At 37.6% G+C, this 16,377-nt stretch overlaps 1 protein-coding gene across 1 annotated transcript in view; it reads right to left on the bottom strand.

Annotated features, from left to right (window-relative positions):
* Positions 1-16,377, bottom strand: part of USH2A (usherin) — an 827,758-nt gene that overhangs the window by 594,258 nt on the left and 217,123 nt on the right. The window contains exon 15 of the mRNA XM_024239307.3: positions 8,926-9,109. Coding sequence (XP_024095075.2) covers positions 8,926-9,109 — 184 coding nt within the window. The remainder of the gene's footprint in view (positions 1-8,925; positions 9,110-16,377) is intronic.

Genomic DNA, 16,377 nt, shown 5'->3' with positions numbered 1-16,377 from the left:
AACTATGAGATAATAAAAATTCATGTTGTTTTAAGCCACTGAGTTTGAGATAATTTATTCCACCAATAATAGGAAGCTACTATGTCTGGTCTAGTGGAAAAGACAAAACTGAAACCTGGATATCCTGATGTCCAATTGCGTGTTATTCCTATTATATCACATTGAATAAATGCTACTAGGAAGTAATAGGAAGCTACTATATCTGGTTTAATGGAGAAGACAAAACTGAAACTTGGATATCCTGATGTCCAATTGCGTGTTATTCCTATTATATCACATGGAATAAATGCTACTAACATATAAAAACTGATACTTCTTATTGGATCATATATCATCTATATTAAGGGAGAATATATGGTTTGGCAGCCATAGGAGGTTGCAAAAATCACAACTCTTCACCTTTCCCTCTGTGCAGGTCCTTTGCAGCTAACTGTATAGTTAGTTCTACTCATCAAAAGGAGAGTCTGTTTATTCCCCACCACTTCCAAACATGGTCAAGCCTTGTGCCTTGCTTTGGCCAGTAGAATAAGGCAAAAGTAACATCCTGGTGGTTCGGGCCTCAAGGGTCTTTGCATGCTTCTGCTTTCTTTCTTGGAAATCTGCCACTACCTTGTGAGAAAGCCCTGCCTTGGCTGCCAGATGATGACAGGCTTGTGGCCCATTTACCCTGTCACCCCAGATGACAGCCAGCTGTCTGACAAAGAGTCACTGAGCAGAGGGAATCTATGAGGCACACTCCCTAATTTTTCCATTATCACACCATAAAAGGAAATCAGTTGACAAGAAAGTTATCTGCTTTCATTTGAAGTCATTGACCTGGTTCTCAGAGAAAAGACCAATTGAGATCAATCAGAAAAAGGCCTGTGAAAAGATTACTGGACAAAATCTATAACCTAGTGCTGAAATGTAGAACATTTCAGTAAAACCAAAAATAATCTGGGCGTAGAAGAACTTCCCTGTATTTTATGCTCCAGAAGTCTGAGCCTTTATTCTCCCTAACCAGCCTTGGTGTCCTACACTCTATGGACAACTTCAGTGTGTGTCAGCTAGTAAACGGGACAAATAGTGATACCACTAGCTCCTTAAGGCTTAAAACAAGGTAACATAGAATATAGAGAGGGTATATCAATAGGGAAGAAACTTTTGGGGGTTGTGATGTGTGGTTGTTCTGTAAGAAAACTGTGGGGTACCAGATGGACTGGAGCAGTCCTGGGGGCTATGGGGGAGAGCAGTCATAGTCACAGGTCAACTTGAGGACAGCGCCAGTAAGTGCAGGGTGTCAAATACGAGTCTCCACTACCAACTGAGATGAATTAAATATGGCCCATTTTTGTCTCATTGTTTTTGGGTTAGACAAACACTACATACTTTTTTGCATTATTGATTTTTCAGTGGGCAGATTTTTTTTGCTTCATTGTTTTCGATACTGATTAAATCATGTTTGCTTTATGTGTCAGAGGTAAATGGAGTAATGTTTGCACTAGGATCAGCTTTTTTAAATACATGCCCCCTTTTTCTGGTCAGTAACTTTTGAAGAATAAACCACTTAGATGGAAACAGGCAAATGATTTTCCAGCTTGGTCACAAAAAGTTATTGTTGTGTTGCCTGGATTTTTGTTGTTGGTTGTGTAGTTTAGGGCCGAGGTCTATTTTATTTTATTTATTTTGTCCTTGGGAATATAAAAAACTGTGTAGAAAATAAACCAAGAGAAAACAATATAGCAAGCCTTGTTATATCCAACAAATAGAGCATGAAGAAGGTAAGGAATATGTGAACTAAGGAGATAAGGAAGTGAGGTTATTTTCCAAGTTGATGAAGAAATAACATGACACTTGTATCTTCCCCTCTCATAATACTAAGATACTTATAATCTACTGTATATTTTGAAAATTAATGTTTTAATTTCCATGTTATAATTGGAATGTAATTTTTATAAATGTAAACATTTCTATTTGTAATAACCTACCACAGTGCCTAGATTTCAAAATCATTTGAATCTACTTTGTTTTCAAAAAAATTGTTTTAACATTAGGGCATAGCTGTTTTCATATACTGCATATCTGTACATATTTACACTACATGTGAATTTTTTCCTTTAAGAAACAAAAATTTCTTATACTTGATGGAATCCCATATATCTTAGTCAATTGTTACACATTTTCAATATAGCTAATGTTGGTGTATATACAATAACAACCAGAAGTCAAAAAAAGGTTCAAGAATGGTATCATTCAAAAGAGGAATGGAAAAACCATTTTTATCTCTTTTCAACATTGAACAAAAGTCCAAACTCAAGCAATTCTCATTGTCACATTTTAAAATATCCTTCTCCATGCCCTTCTGTGCTACAGGATTTCCTCTGTAATGATTATCAATGTTGAAGTGAAAAGAGACAGCTGAATTCATCAGTGGGATAGGAGGGTCAAGTCAAGTTACCAGCATTCCACCCGACTGATTTAGTAAGAGACAAATCCTGCTGTCTCCTTGGGTCCCATATGGCCATGGGAAGCTTTATTCTTTCTATTCTTTTTAGAGAAGCTGCATTATATACAGTAGCTCTGGCTTTCCATAGCACTTTCCAGCAGTAGCCTGTAGACTCATTCTACTCAACAACAGAGCCAATTCTGCCAAACCTGAGAAGAATCTAAGCCCCACTCAAACTTGGGAAGTTTGGACTTGAATAATTATTTGAAGCTTTCTGTCTTTTTTACCAAGATGATGATAGCATGAGATAGCATGAGACTTATTTTTATTTGGGTGGAGATGAGGAAGTAATGGTTAGTTCTGTGCTGACTATATTAAAAATGAAATGCACGAGGGACTTGCAAGTGTAAAACTCAGAGAGACAGCTGGCTACAGGCCTAGAGTGCGTGGCAGGCATCTGAATAGGTGATCATATGTTTGAGAGCCATTAACTGTATGTAGTGGTTGAAATCAGGGACACAGTTGTGGAAATTGAAAGGACATATTAAAAAGGAGTAGCCAAAAAAAGAGATAGAAAACAGATAAGAGAAGTAGAATCTCGGAAGCCAAAGGAAGAGGTAATTTTAAGAAATAAAGGGGAACGATGAAATGACCAGCACATTGAGAAACCATGAGTCATGAGAAGCAATCATAAATCGTTTTACTTTTGTCTTTCACTGACCCTTTAAACGTATAATATGGAGCTAATTCCCCCATGTTCCACGTGGATATAAAATGAGTTAGTCACTTGGCTTTTCTGGTCTTTCTCAGGCAATAGAATGTCCTACAGTTACTTTACATTGCAAGATACAAATTCAATTCAGAAAACAGAATGTCTAATCCTGTATATTAGTCAACATTCCAATATTTATTTAAAGAACAGACATTTTCAAGAACATACTTCTCTCCCTTTCATCTAGCTAGGACATGACGAAGGCAGCAAATCTATAACCAGAGAAGGTAGCTTGGTTAGCCTCCCCCCTCATGTAGAGGCTGTAGGAAGGGTAGAAACTCACTGGTCTAGCACTACCCAAAGCAGTCTATCGTCTCTGGTCCTGCATGTATATAAAACTGACTTATCACTGACAGTATACCTTCCTGACTTCTTCATTGATCTTTCTCACCATTAGGTATCACTCGCCTTTTGTTTTAGTGCAGTCAGATGCATTTTCTTTTCGACTGGTTGCTTATTAATTCTGTAGTCCACAGTAATCTTGTCCTTTTCTCTACACAGGCCCCTTTGTCTTCTAAGTGGTACTTTGAGCACAGACTAAGACAACCTCACCCTGTCTCTCTTCCTTGTGGTCTTCGTCTGGTCATGAGAAATACATAGTCTTCCTTGTCATGATGAACTCTGGAAGTCTAAGATATGCAGGGCACTGTCTTTTAGCTTACCTATCCAAACCTGGGTAGACTGTCTATTCTCAGTTAGATTTGCCAGGTCTAAGATAGATATCGATGCACTGGTCTCTCCAACTGCAGGAGACACATGTCACCCTTCAAGGGATCAAATAAGACCTTCTCACTGGACTCAAGTGGAAAGCACCACCGACCGCTCCTTTTTCCCACCAGTGAAACCTGTTCCCTCATTCTGTCTTTTCCTTAACCTATTTTTGTTTATTATATCTCTTTATACACCTTGTCTTTGATTTGGATGAGAATTTAATGGTCACATAACTAGTTCTTGAATGTCTGCATGTTGCAAGTTCTGCTAACTTGTATGTTCTGCTAACATGTATGTACCACACATGGTGAATAAAGAATGAATGAGAAAGAAACAAAATGAAGAAGAAAAAAAATCTGCTCTTTTATTTTTTAAATCATGTTTTCTTGAATCATAGTGCTCTTTTTAAATGTTAGTAAGTGAATGAAGAGTGAGAGATTAGACAATAACTTTCAGGACTCATCAAGCAGGGCAGAATCAAGGGAAGGAGTTTGTAGAATGAATAGCATTTTTGTAGACAGTTATGATATTACCTATAGAGAGATGTTTGAGTTAAAATAAAGGGAGGATTTGATGGAGCAAAGATCGTGGAAGGGAGCAACAAGAGTAGGAAAACAGGAAGGGATCATATCAAGAACCGGGAACAGGTTATTTTTAGGCAAAAATACACAGGATTTTCTTCTAAGACTAGATAAAAAATTAAAAATGTGTGACAATGTAGACAAGCTGGAGGTGGAGTAAAGATAATCTGGAGATACTTATATCTGGCTTTATTTTGTCTATGAGCAGAGGGCCAGATTATCTGCAAGGGCAACAGCATGGAATTAAAACTGAGGAGACTGGTAGGAGCTTAAAGAGAGAAAGAAAGTAAATTGATAAGAAGTACATACATGGTAGTGCTTCAGATCAGCATAGGCACATGATCTTTCCCTAAGTCATTACAGATCAGGGCAGGTGTAGGGTGATCATCTCTGGAGCTGACCCCACAGTACAGCAGAAGGGAGCCCACAATCAGGTACTCAAAAGGGTCAGAATTAAAAAGGTTTTGCCTCAGGCTAGAAGTAGAAGACAGTAAAGTTAGGGATGGGGTTGATCAAAAGAGGACTAAGGAGGGATAATGGGATAAAGATGAAGAGAAGTTAAGGAGCAGGTTATGTGAGGCTTCCGGGGTGAATTGGAATTGGAATTGGAAAGATGTTATATATCCATAGAATAGCATTCATGGGATTAGGAAGATTTGAGAAATAGAGAAATTATAAGTCATCACAAAATCCAGGGTGTAGCCATGGAAATGGGTTGCTGAAGTGGGAAGTGAATGAAGAGGCCAAAGAACTGCGTCAGTACATGTCAAAGTAGTTAAAATAATGGCAGGAGTTAGAAAAGTGGGAAAAATAGAATCGCTCTGAAAAGGAAAACCTGGAACTGGAAAGATAAGAACAAAGGGGATTGATATAGTTTGGCTGTGTCCCCACCCAAATCTCATCTTGAATTGTAACTCCCACAACTCCCATGTGTTGTGGGAGGAACACAGTGGGAGGTGATTGAATTATAGGGCAGAGTCTTTCCCCTGCTGTTCTCATGAGAGTAAATAAGTCTCACGATATCTGATGGTTTTAAAAAGGGGAGTTTCCCTGCACAAGCTTTCTTCTCTCTGCCACCATGTGAGACGTGTCTTTCACCTTCCACCACGATTGTGAGGTCTCCTTAGCCATGTGGAATTGTAAGTCCAATAAACTTCTTTCTTTTGTAAATTGCCCAGTCTCAAGTATGTCTTTATCAGCAGCATGAAAATGGACTAATACAGAGATGGAAGAAAACTGCTACCATTTCCAGGGACAATTTGTAATTTTAAAAATGTAATTCTCACCACCCCCATCAATATAACAGGAGCCAACTAATATGTAAAGATATCCAACCTCATTTATATAAAACTTGTGGATCTTTTTGTTTAAACACATACTCGGCCTGACACAGTGGCTCAAGCCTGTAATCCCAACACTTTGGGAGGCCGAGGTGGGCGGATCGCGAGTTCAGGAGTCCAAGACCAGACTGACCAACATGGTGAAACCCCGTCTCTACTAAAAATACAAAAAAAATTAGCCAGGCATGGTGGCACACACGTGTAATCCCAGCTACTCAGGAGGCTGAGGCAGGAGAATCTTTTGAGCCTGGGAGGCAGAGGTTGAAGTGAGCCGAGATCGCACCACTGCACTCCAGCCTAGGAGACAGAGTGTGAGACTGTCCAAAAAAAAAAAAAAAAACCCACACTTACTCTGAATCATTCATATTTTTAGAAATCTACTAAGCTTCTCATACTTTAGCTCTATTTTCTAGACTCCAACCTGTCCCTCATTCTTTTTGTGTGTCTGAAGTCTGCTTTCTCTCTCTCTCTCTTTTTTGCTTTTTTTTTTTCTGAGACAGGGTCTCGCTCTGTTGCCCGGGCTAGAGTGCAGTGGCACAATCTTGACTGACTGAAGCCTCGACCTTCCAGTCTCAAGCAGTCCTCCCACATCAGCCTCCCAAGTAGCTGGGACTACAGGCAAGAGCCACTACACCTGGCTAACTTTTTATTTTTTATAGAGATGGGGTTTTGCCATGTTACCCAGGCTGGTCTTAGACTCCCGGACTCAAGGGATCTGGTCACCTTAGCCTCCCAAAGTGCTGGGATTACAGGAGTTAGCCACAGTGCCTAGACTGAATTCTTTCTTTATTGTAACTTCAGTATCTTCTAAAAATGTAGCTTATACTCACTTCTTTGGTCCTTCCTATTCCTTATCAATTTATGTAAACATTTAAATCCACCTTCTAACCCTGGGAATCTAGCTCCAGTGCTAGTCAGGCCTACTGCAGAGTGACAGGTGATGGAACAGTACTTTTTAAGCAATTCTTGTTCCTGGACTAAAGTAAGGTGGGGAGTGAGAGTGAGATGGATAGATAATGGGAGAGGAACAGAATGGGGTAAAAGGCTCAGCCATGAATTTAAGAACATCGAAGGGTAGAGGAAGCAGTGTAATGAAGGGAATCAGATCTCACTTAAAGAAAAAAAGTTAAGTGAAAAAGCTGAAACAATCAGACATCCCTAGGTCACTGAGCAGGCGTTTTGCTGATAACCCTGGGAAGACTAACAAAGGGGATGAGTAGAACAAAAATGGGTAATTGAATGTCACAAAATGACACTGACGGGCATGAGTGTTGCAAGGAAGACAGTGGATTGGGGAAGATATTTTTCTCCTGGTAAATGTAGTCAGAACTATGAAAAAGACAGAGGTGGCCAGGAGTGAAACAAACCAGCTCAAGAGTTCCAGCTGGGGAATCTGTAGAATATTATTTCAAAAAAATTACACCTAGGAGCTAGTATGTGCAGTAACTGGCTCCTATTTTACTATCAAAATCCTGACAGTGCTTTTTATTTACTATTTACTGGACCATGTGCTTTCTGTACTCATTTAGGTGATTTATAATAACATTTGTAGAAGAGAGACACAATGGTCTCAGACTATCAAAGTAACATTTCTATGGTGATAGAAGTAGAGCATCACAGATTAAAATATATGCATGTCTGTATGTCAAGAAAACAAAAATTATTTTAGTAAAATTTTAAATGATTTTTGTAGTTTTTAAAAATTACATCAAATTTTAAAAGAAAGTCAAAATGAACTAGTTTAAGTTCTTTTTCAGTAATTACCCTGTCACCTGTCCACCCTCTAATGGAGGTGTTAATGAGGAGTGGAACAGCCAAAAGGCAGGCAGCAGGGGGGCAATGAGTTTAAAAGAGCCCAGATAATCACAAACCATGAAATAATTAGCAATTATATTTATAAATATACACATATTGAGAAACAGATTTGACTGGTTTTATTACATGCTTTCTGAGTTCAGCACACACTACTAGCTTCTCAGGGATAGGAGCTTCAAAGAATTCATAGATTTAGTCTGAACTTTAGACAAGCTCATAATCTCTCTCTCCCTCTCTCTCTCACACACACACACACACACACACACGGAATTGGTATTACAGCACATCTTCAAAAATACAGCAATAAACACAAATGAGTGAAGGCAAATGGCCACAGATACCCAGAGAATAAGAAGTAGAATATTAAAGACAGTGTAACTTTGAAAAGTGATTTACTTTCATAATATACTTTACACACTGAAAAAAAATCATATCACAGAATACAAAGCTACCTTTCTCATCTGCCAGTCTTTAAAGCTAAATTAGAAAGGCAAGGAAAATATAAATAGATGCAATGAACTAATAAATATGCAATAAATTCAAGGGCAATGAAGAACAAAGCATATACATATATCCCACATACATATATATTATATATATATATATAACATATATACACACACACACACAGAGAGACAGAGAGAGAGAGAGAAAGTATGTGTATGTGTATTTTCTTCTTCAGATATGTCTTTTCCTGTCTTTCTCCACATCCAGACTCTCAGCTTTTTGAGGGAAAATATATTTTATCTCATTCAACATTCCCAGATGCTAGGATGGGGCACATCTATCAATATATAGCAACCCACTCTAGGAAATATTCAAAGATTAGCATATATTAAGTAAATGCAGATGTCATGGAACAAAAAACATATCAATAACAAAAAAACACTTTTTTTTTTTTGAGACAGAGTCTCGCACTGTCTCCCAGGCTGGAGTACAGTGGCGTGATCTCGGCTCACTGCAACCTACCCGTCCCGATTCAAGAGATTCCTCTGCCTCAGCCTCCTGAGTAGTTGGGACTACAGGTGCACGCCACCTTGCCCAGCTAATTTTTGTATTTTTAGTAAAGACGGGGTTTCACCGTGTTGGCCAGGATGATATCGACCTCTTGACCTCATGATCCGCCTGCCTTGGCCTCCCAAAGTGCTGGGATTACAGGTGTGAGCCACCAAGCCGGGCAAAAAAAAATACTTTTTACAGAAGTTATTGCTTTGCAACTGCCAAAAAAAGTTAACTGTTGCTAAAGAAAGAGTTTAATTATTAAAGCTTATAAAGATGTACCTTCCAGTCTGAGGATCAAATCCAAAGTAATGGTCTTTGCATTGGTCACAACGTTGCCCAGCAATGGAAGCATCTTGGCAAACACACTGACCAGTCAGGCTATTACAGATGTGATTAACTGCACCAGTTGTATGGCATGAGCATGGCAGGCAGCCAGTGGCATTGCTTGGAGAAATATAAAAACCTAGAAATAAAGAAATTAAAAGTTTTGTATATGCTTTTTATCCACTCTTTTATTTAAAGCATAATAATTGATTACACAGAAAAACAGAATACCATGGCACTAATTCCCAATACAAATGTGGTTATATCTGTTCTTAAGTGTGTCAATTATGACCAAAGAAAAACTGAGTAAATTATCTACATTGGACTTGGGTGTCTCTCAGGTCCTACAATTCAATGTATTTAAAATCTACCATGCAGTATTTCAATATTTCTACAAAAAACTTGACCTCCTCTAATCAGCTCCATTCCAACAGATATTACCAGTCATTCAGTTGCTTTGCCTAGAACACTGAGGTATCTTTGGTAGGGCAGATTTATAAAATATAGGAAGTCAGTTACATTTGAATTTCTAACAAATAATGAAATTTTTTAGCAAAGGTGCAGCCCATGCAGCATTTGTTCAGACTAAAAAAAGTTATCTGAAATTCAAATTAAACTAATTCTGTATTTTACTAAAACAAAAGCTTGCATCCTCCACTTCTCTGACCCCCTACATTTTGCTAATTACCAAGTCCTATGGATGTTGCCTCCTAACAATTTTAAACCTTCCACTCTTCGTCCCCACTACCACCTCCCAGATAAAGTCACCAACCACTTTTTTTATAACTAATACCTCAAACTAGATGCTACTGTAGGGGCTTTATCTTGAGTATCTCATTTAGTTGTCATAGAAATGCAAATAATGCATGAATTATTATTACATCTATTTTGTCAATTAGAAAACAGAAGATTGAGAAGGTTAACACTTTCCTAAAATGGTAGAGTTAATGGATAGCAAAACCCAGGTTTACACCCGGGCCACCCGGTCCCAGAGGCCATCTCTTCTAATTGCATCCCTCTTGTCCTGTTCCAATTTATTCTTCGTAGCAGTCTTTTTCCAAAGTGCAGTTTGGACATTTCACTTCTCTATTTGAAACTACTTGATGACTTCCTATTCCCTTTAGGAAACAAATCCAGATCTCTCACCCAGCTTCCAATCCTGCAGTCAGGTCCCAGCTACGTCTCTAGCTTCAGCTCATGGCTCATCCCCCGCTCAATCCATTACAGTCATATTTGTTCCTCTTCTTGAGACCTAAAGGCCTTTTCATGGGCCATTCTGTCTGCTGGGATGATTTTGACCTATCTCTTTTGCTTAGTTCACTCATGTAAGTCAGGTCTCATGACTTCCTCAGGCAACTTTCCCTAGGCCAGGCTAGGTATACCTATTACAAATGCATAGCATCCTGTTTGTTTCCTAAGTGTTCACGAAAATTATAATCCATCTCATTTCCACTAAAATCTAACTTCCATAAGGGCAGGAAACCCATTTGCTTTATTCATCATTGTCTCCCTAGCAGCCAGTACACTGCTTGGCACATAGTAGGCATTCCAAACACATTCGATGAACGAATAAAAATGAGTTCTATTATTAAACAGGCTGTGAGCCCTGTAAGTAGCACACACACAAAAAAAGCCTGCAGAATTTAGAGATTTTAGCTTACCTCTAAAACTCATATTTTTTTTTCTTATAGAAAAGGAAAGAAATACAAATGTGATTCAAAAGTTTATTCAAATTACTTAAAATCTCTTCAGACCCAGGAGATGGAAGTTAACTGTTATAGAATTAGAAAGTTATCAGGCAGTTGAATGTGGAGCAGGCAGGCATATGAGGGAGAAATGGTTCTTAGTGTTGTGTGATGTGTGTGTGTGCGTGTATGTGTACATATACATATACACACATGCACGGACCCATGGGTACACACACAAGCACATGCAAAATGCTGCAAAGAATTTTACTGAAACAGTGGGGTAGAGGGATCACTGAATACAGTTACAGCAAATAAAAATGAATTGTACAATTGTCACGACACTAATTTAAAGTTCATAAAATAGCAATGGTATTGAAAGAAGGAGAGCATGAGCACAAAGTGAATCTATTCTGTTATCTATTATATAGGGAACAGCAAAAAGTAATTAGGATACTCTAAAACTCATTCCAGGCTCTTGTTGAAAACAAGCCATTTTCTTATAGTTACCAACAATTGGGTTTTTTTCCTTCCCCTAGATCCTGTACATTCTGTCTTACAAAGTTTCAAGGGCAGCAAAATAGAAAACATTGTGCTCAATGAGAGGAAAAGGAAAGAGCTCAAAATATGTGCCATTCAGTTGGAGGAAATCAACTAATACTATCATTTTTATCATAATTTACAGCCAGGTTATGCTATTTGTTTATTTGTATCACCTGACAGCAATTTCCCTTACATATACATTTCCAGAAATAGAGCATGGCCATGACAATTAGTGTATATTCTTGTACCTGATTCATCACATGATCAAAGTCAAATTCAGAAGGCTTCCATTTAAATTCAAGGCCACTGTGGTGGTGATTCTTTGTATTTTTCTTCCTGTGAAGCTATCTAGGCCCTTAAATCCATGATGATGGCATCATGAATGTGCTAACAGCTCTCCAATTTGGATAAATTACCCATTAGCACAGATACTTACAAGTAGAATTAATTTAGACTTATTGCAATAGCTCCAAGCCACAGAGAATTTGGAACAATTAAGGGCGATTTTTAGAAGAAATGATGTATTAGATAAACCTGTAAGTACAAGTAGGGGATGGCATTTTGGTGCAGAAGTTGGGTAGTCCAAGTTTTGGGGCGTAAAGAATGTCACAGAAACATCAGAAATATAAGCAGAGAAGAACTAAAAAGATGCTAAAGCACCTAGGGAGACTGAAAGCGAAGGTAGGGCTTCCAGGAAAAGACTGCATGGGAATTTGCCTTGGGGTTAATTCCCCTCCTCCTCTCAGGAGCCTGATTATACAGGTTAATGCCACCAGTATTTTAGTTGTCCTATTTTTAAGCAGTTCTAATTAGGATGACTCAGGTAACTTCCTGCTTAAAGACTACCTCTTGCCTTACCTGAATGTGCCTAATTCTAGACCATTACCTCCTTTTATGACTTCCAACTATAGAAAACAATCTTTTCCCTTCCCTTCCGCTTAAACATCAACTCCTGAATGTGGCTTAATTATAATTGACCTCAATTTATTTTAATGTAATGCATTTCTGATACCCCTTCGTTAGCTCTTCTTCATGTTCCAAATCTTTATATCTGTAGCATTGTAACTGATCTTCTTAAGATTTCATTCCATGAATGATTTTGTACCACATTCTTAAGCATGGTCATTAGGACAACATCATTACCTTGCATTACGTAGTGCTGACAGTTCACACATACATGGTCCAAATCAGCTCGCTAGTTTATTATTTTCTTATATTATTTAGCTGACCCTTCGTTTTAGACATGACACATCTCAAGTGGAAAAAAAATGTATCATCCAGCTAAAGCAAAGAGTCACCCATATCATAAAATAGTGTGGCTTCACCTAGGAGAAGAATCTATAGAGTTCAAAGTTATTAGTAAGGCAGCTGGTATTATCTCCTGCAGTGGCTATTTGCACAGCACAGTACTTGTCCTGGGCATAAAAGAAGAGCCCATTTCCCAGCAATGTCCCTCCTGAGGACCATGAACAACTAGGCTTTGCCAAGGTCTTGAGAGGGAGAAAGAAAAGAAGTGTAACCTCTAGGTCTTATTCAAGAAAGGAGGGCAATGCTGGGGCTAAGCACTAATTGTAAGACATTTAGAAGAAACTACTCTCACCTTAAGGCAGAAAATGGACATAATAGTTCCACAAGAGCCTGGGGAGGGATGAGTGGCTCACCTATATCCATGCAATAAAAGACTATCTTGGTAATGGCTTTACGAATCAATATTTTCAATATTGTTGTATTGTTTGTAAACTATATTTCAGTATAGTTGATGATGGTAGTTTTCAAATTAAAACAATAATAATTTTCCTCCATTTGGTAGTTTTATATAAAATCATGCTAAAATTACTTCTAGACTTGATCAAGTGAATACATAAATATTAATATTATTCATCCCAAGGTATAATTTCTCTTATTTAAAACAATTTTTAAGTGTTTTTCAATTAAATTAGATATGCTTTAAATGTTCTGCTGTTATTCTTTTTTTCTGGGCTGCTACTCCCTTCTTGAGCAGCTTGCTGATTCCTATTTCCTTTTAAAATTCAGTTCAGAAATCATTTTCTCTAAGTTCCTAAGACCCCTCATCCTTCAAGAATTAATCATTTCCTTCACTTTACTACTTCTCTATATTGTATATTTCTAATATGGCTCTTATCACATTGTGATACATTTACATGTGAGTCAGTTTCCCCTACTAAATCACAATGTCTTAGTATATTTGTGATTGTATACCTTAACACCAACATAGTCTCTGGTAATTTACTCAATAGATGTTTATTGAAAAATGGATATATGAATGAAATGGATAGATAGCTGAATGGATGAGTGGGTGGATAGATGGATAAATATCTGCTACCCTCTAAAATATGGGATGATCTCTTTAACACTGAAAAGGAAAATGGTAAACATAAATCTGTGAGTCATGAGAGTGGTTGGTCAGAGTGGCCTGTCCTATCAGGGAGTCTAGAGAGGAGTGTATATGAATCAGACACAATAAATTTAAAATATAGTGCTTGTCACAGCAACAGATGGAACAGAGCTGCAGAAAGAAAATATCACCCTAAAACTATATCTTAGCTCTTAAAGCAAAGGACCTAATAATATGCTCATGTAAGGGAAAACATTATTGGAATTTTCTGTTTCATAAATAATCCAATTTTTCTATTTATGTGAATACCCATGAAAGGCCCTCATTAACATATTCTCTAAGAATCAAATCCAATAACAACAAATAACCCAAATAATGACAACTCTGATTACATCTTGGAGATTATAATTAATATATGTATGTGTATGCATATTCAATATCCACAGCAAAACTTATATTCTCTGTTCCCATTCAGTGTTTATCAAATATATGCTCTAAAGCCTGTCTCCTGTGCCATTCCAACCATCTCCAAAATCTTTCCAACGAAGTTCTCGGAGATAATTCCATTTCTAGACCCCTTCAGTTTACCTCATCATTATTTGAACTCTGTAGTTTCCCAGGACTCTGTTAATTTTCATTTTATGCCTACTACTTGGGTTTTGAACAACAAATGAGGTATCCCAGGATGTGAAGCAGTAAGCCAGAATCATGAGTTGAGATATGTTTGAAGGTGGGTGAAAGAAACAGTATTTATCTAACTCACCCTCAAATATTTGTTGTGTGAATGTGTAAGATAAATATTGAGTTAGTTATTTAGAAAAAGTTCCACTCTTAGCTTGCAGTGAGCCGAGATCGTGCCTCTGCACTCCAGTCTGGGCGACAGAGCAAGACTCCGTCTTAAAAAAAAAAAAAGAAAAAGTTCCACTCTTTCAGAGTATACATTCTGGAGTCAGATGGACCTGGACTTATAAATGGCTCTTCTACTTAATTAGATTTCATTCCCCCAATTAGATTAAAATGAGAATAATCCCAGCACCTCCATCATAGAAATATTGTGCATATTAAACGGAACTTTGCAGGCAAAGCCTTATTACAGAGCCTGGCACACAGCGGACTCTCAGTAAATATTATCTATTATCATCTTTGTAATTGTCAATTAGCAAGTTTTCTATGACAGAGAAATTTTTCTTATCAGTGTCTTTTACTTTTATTTGTTTTCCAGATGTACCTAAGATTGTGGTCTATATTTCCTGTGACAAGATTCCTTCCTGATGATTTATCAAGCAAGAGGTTCTTACTTTCAGACTCAGGTCTCTCTGTGAAAAACATGTTAACCTAGAAAGCTGTCTCACCAAACACTAGGAAATGTGGCATAATTGGATATCAACTTTGATGCATTGATTTTTAATGGAATATCAGCATCTGATTCCAATTCCATTGGCAGGGTCTTGTACACAATTCTAGTTTAGGAGCTCATTACTTAATAAATATGATATGCTACTTAATGAAACAAGATACTTTGTTTTATGAGTTTTAAAATAAAACCAAAAGTAAATACCAGGGAGAAGCAGGAGGCATTGTCCTATTACTACAAAACATGTCATAGGAAGCTGTTTTCACTATAAATTAGCCTTTATTTTATTCCAAAGCTACAGAGTCTTCAATATGCACTCTCTGCCTCTAGTTCTCAAGGACAAGGGTGGGTCACTGGCTCAGGATGTCTTGACATCCTTTCCTACCTTCCTCGGCCTGGCCTCCGATTAAGTGCCTACTGCTGAACATTATAAGGTCATCCAGCACTGAAAAAGGGAACTGGGAAGACATATTTAGTGTTATATTTATTAGTGTGGATATGTGTACATTCATATGTGTACACACACTCCAAATAATTTTAAATTAAAGCATTTTTAAAATACTTAATGGAGGTTAAGCAGCATTTTTAACCTCTGTTCAAGTTATTGAATGCCATATTAAAACCAATGTGGCTCTAATGTACCTTCTAATGTGCACTGCTGCTTTAACAAATTGCCTATAAATTTTAGTTGAATTAAACCTATTCCTTGTACATTCATAGTAAGGTTAGGTTAATAATACATGAGGTTTCATTACATGCACCTTCCTTAATAATGTTTTTTAAGAAAGTGGGACAAGAATCTATGTGCAGTCATCTACTATGGGTCGGCAGTATTTGCAATCACAGATGAAAGGGAGGCAGAAGTCCTTAAGCTTGCTACTCATCCCTTCCTACCCCATCCTTCTCCCTCCAGGCCCCACTGCTCACACACCAGTGTGCTGTCTGCCCCTGTGGTACATGATCTAGGTCTCTCAGACATGTTTAAATAAGTAAATGAAAGCTTCAGATTGTAGCAGCACATTTTACTGTGCACTTTGCAGAGCTGGCTACTGCAAAACATCTGTTTATGATAAAGATACTTCAGGATAAGGGTTTCTCTTTTCAATGCAAGTTTTACTGTAAGAGACCATAAAACCAGGAAAAAAAACATTAAAGTGGAATTTCTGAAGCAAAACCAAAAATAAAAAATAAAAAAGGTCCATCCCAAAGCACACATTGCTCTTTTCATGGGCTATGCATATGTGTATAGTCTTGTTTTGTTAAAAAATACATAAGATACTTAGGTCACTTATTTTTCCTCCTTTGCAAGGTTGAACACAACGCTTTTCCTAAGTGTTGTGAAAAAAACACCACAGACCTTTGCTAGGCTCACACCTGAAAACAGGAGAATGCCACTGAGGTATTTTTGAAATATAATTATTCATTAATTCAGAAAATATATAGGGAGCACTGCTATGGAGGTACTCTTA

This window comes from Pongo abelii, chromosome 1 (assembly GCF_028885655.2).
Source record: "Pongo abelii isolate AG06213 chromosome 1, NHGRI_mPonAbe1-v2.0_pri, whole genome shotgun sequence".
Classification (NCBI taxonomy): domain Eukaryota; kingdom Metazoa; phylum Chordata; class Mammalia; order Primates; family Hominidae; genus Pongo; species Pongo abelii.
Note: the sequence above shows the minus strand (reverse complement) of the source record. Positions and strands in the feature narration are given on the sequence as shown.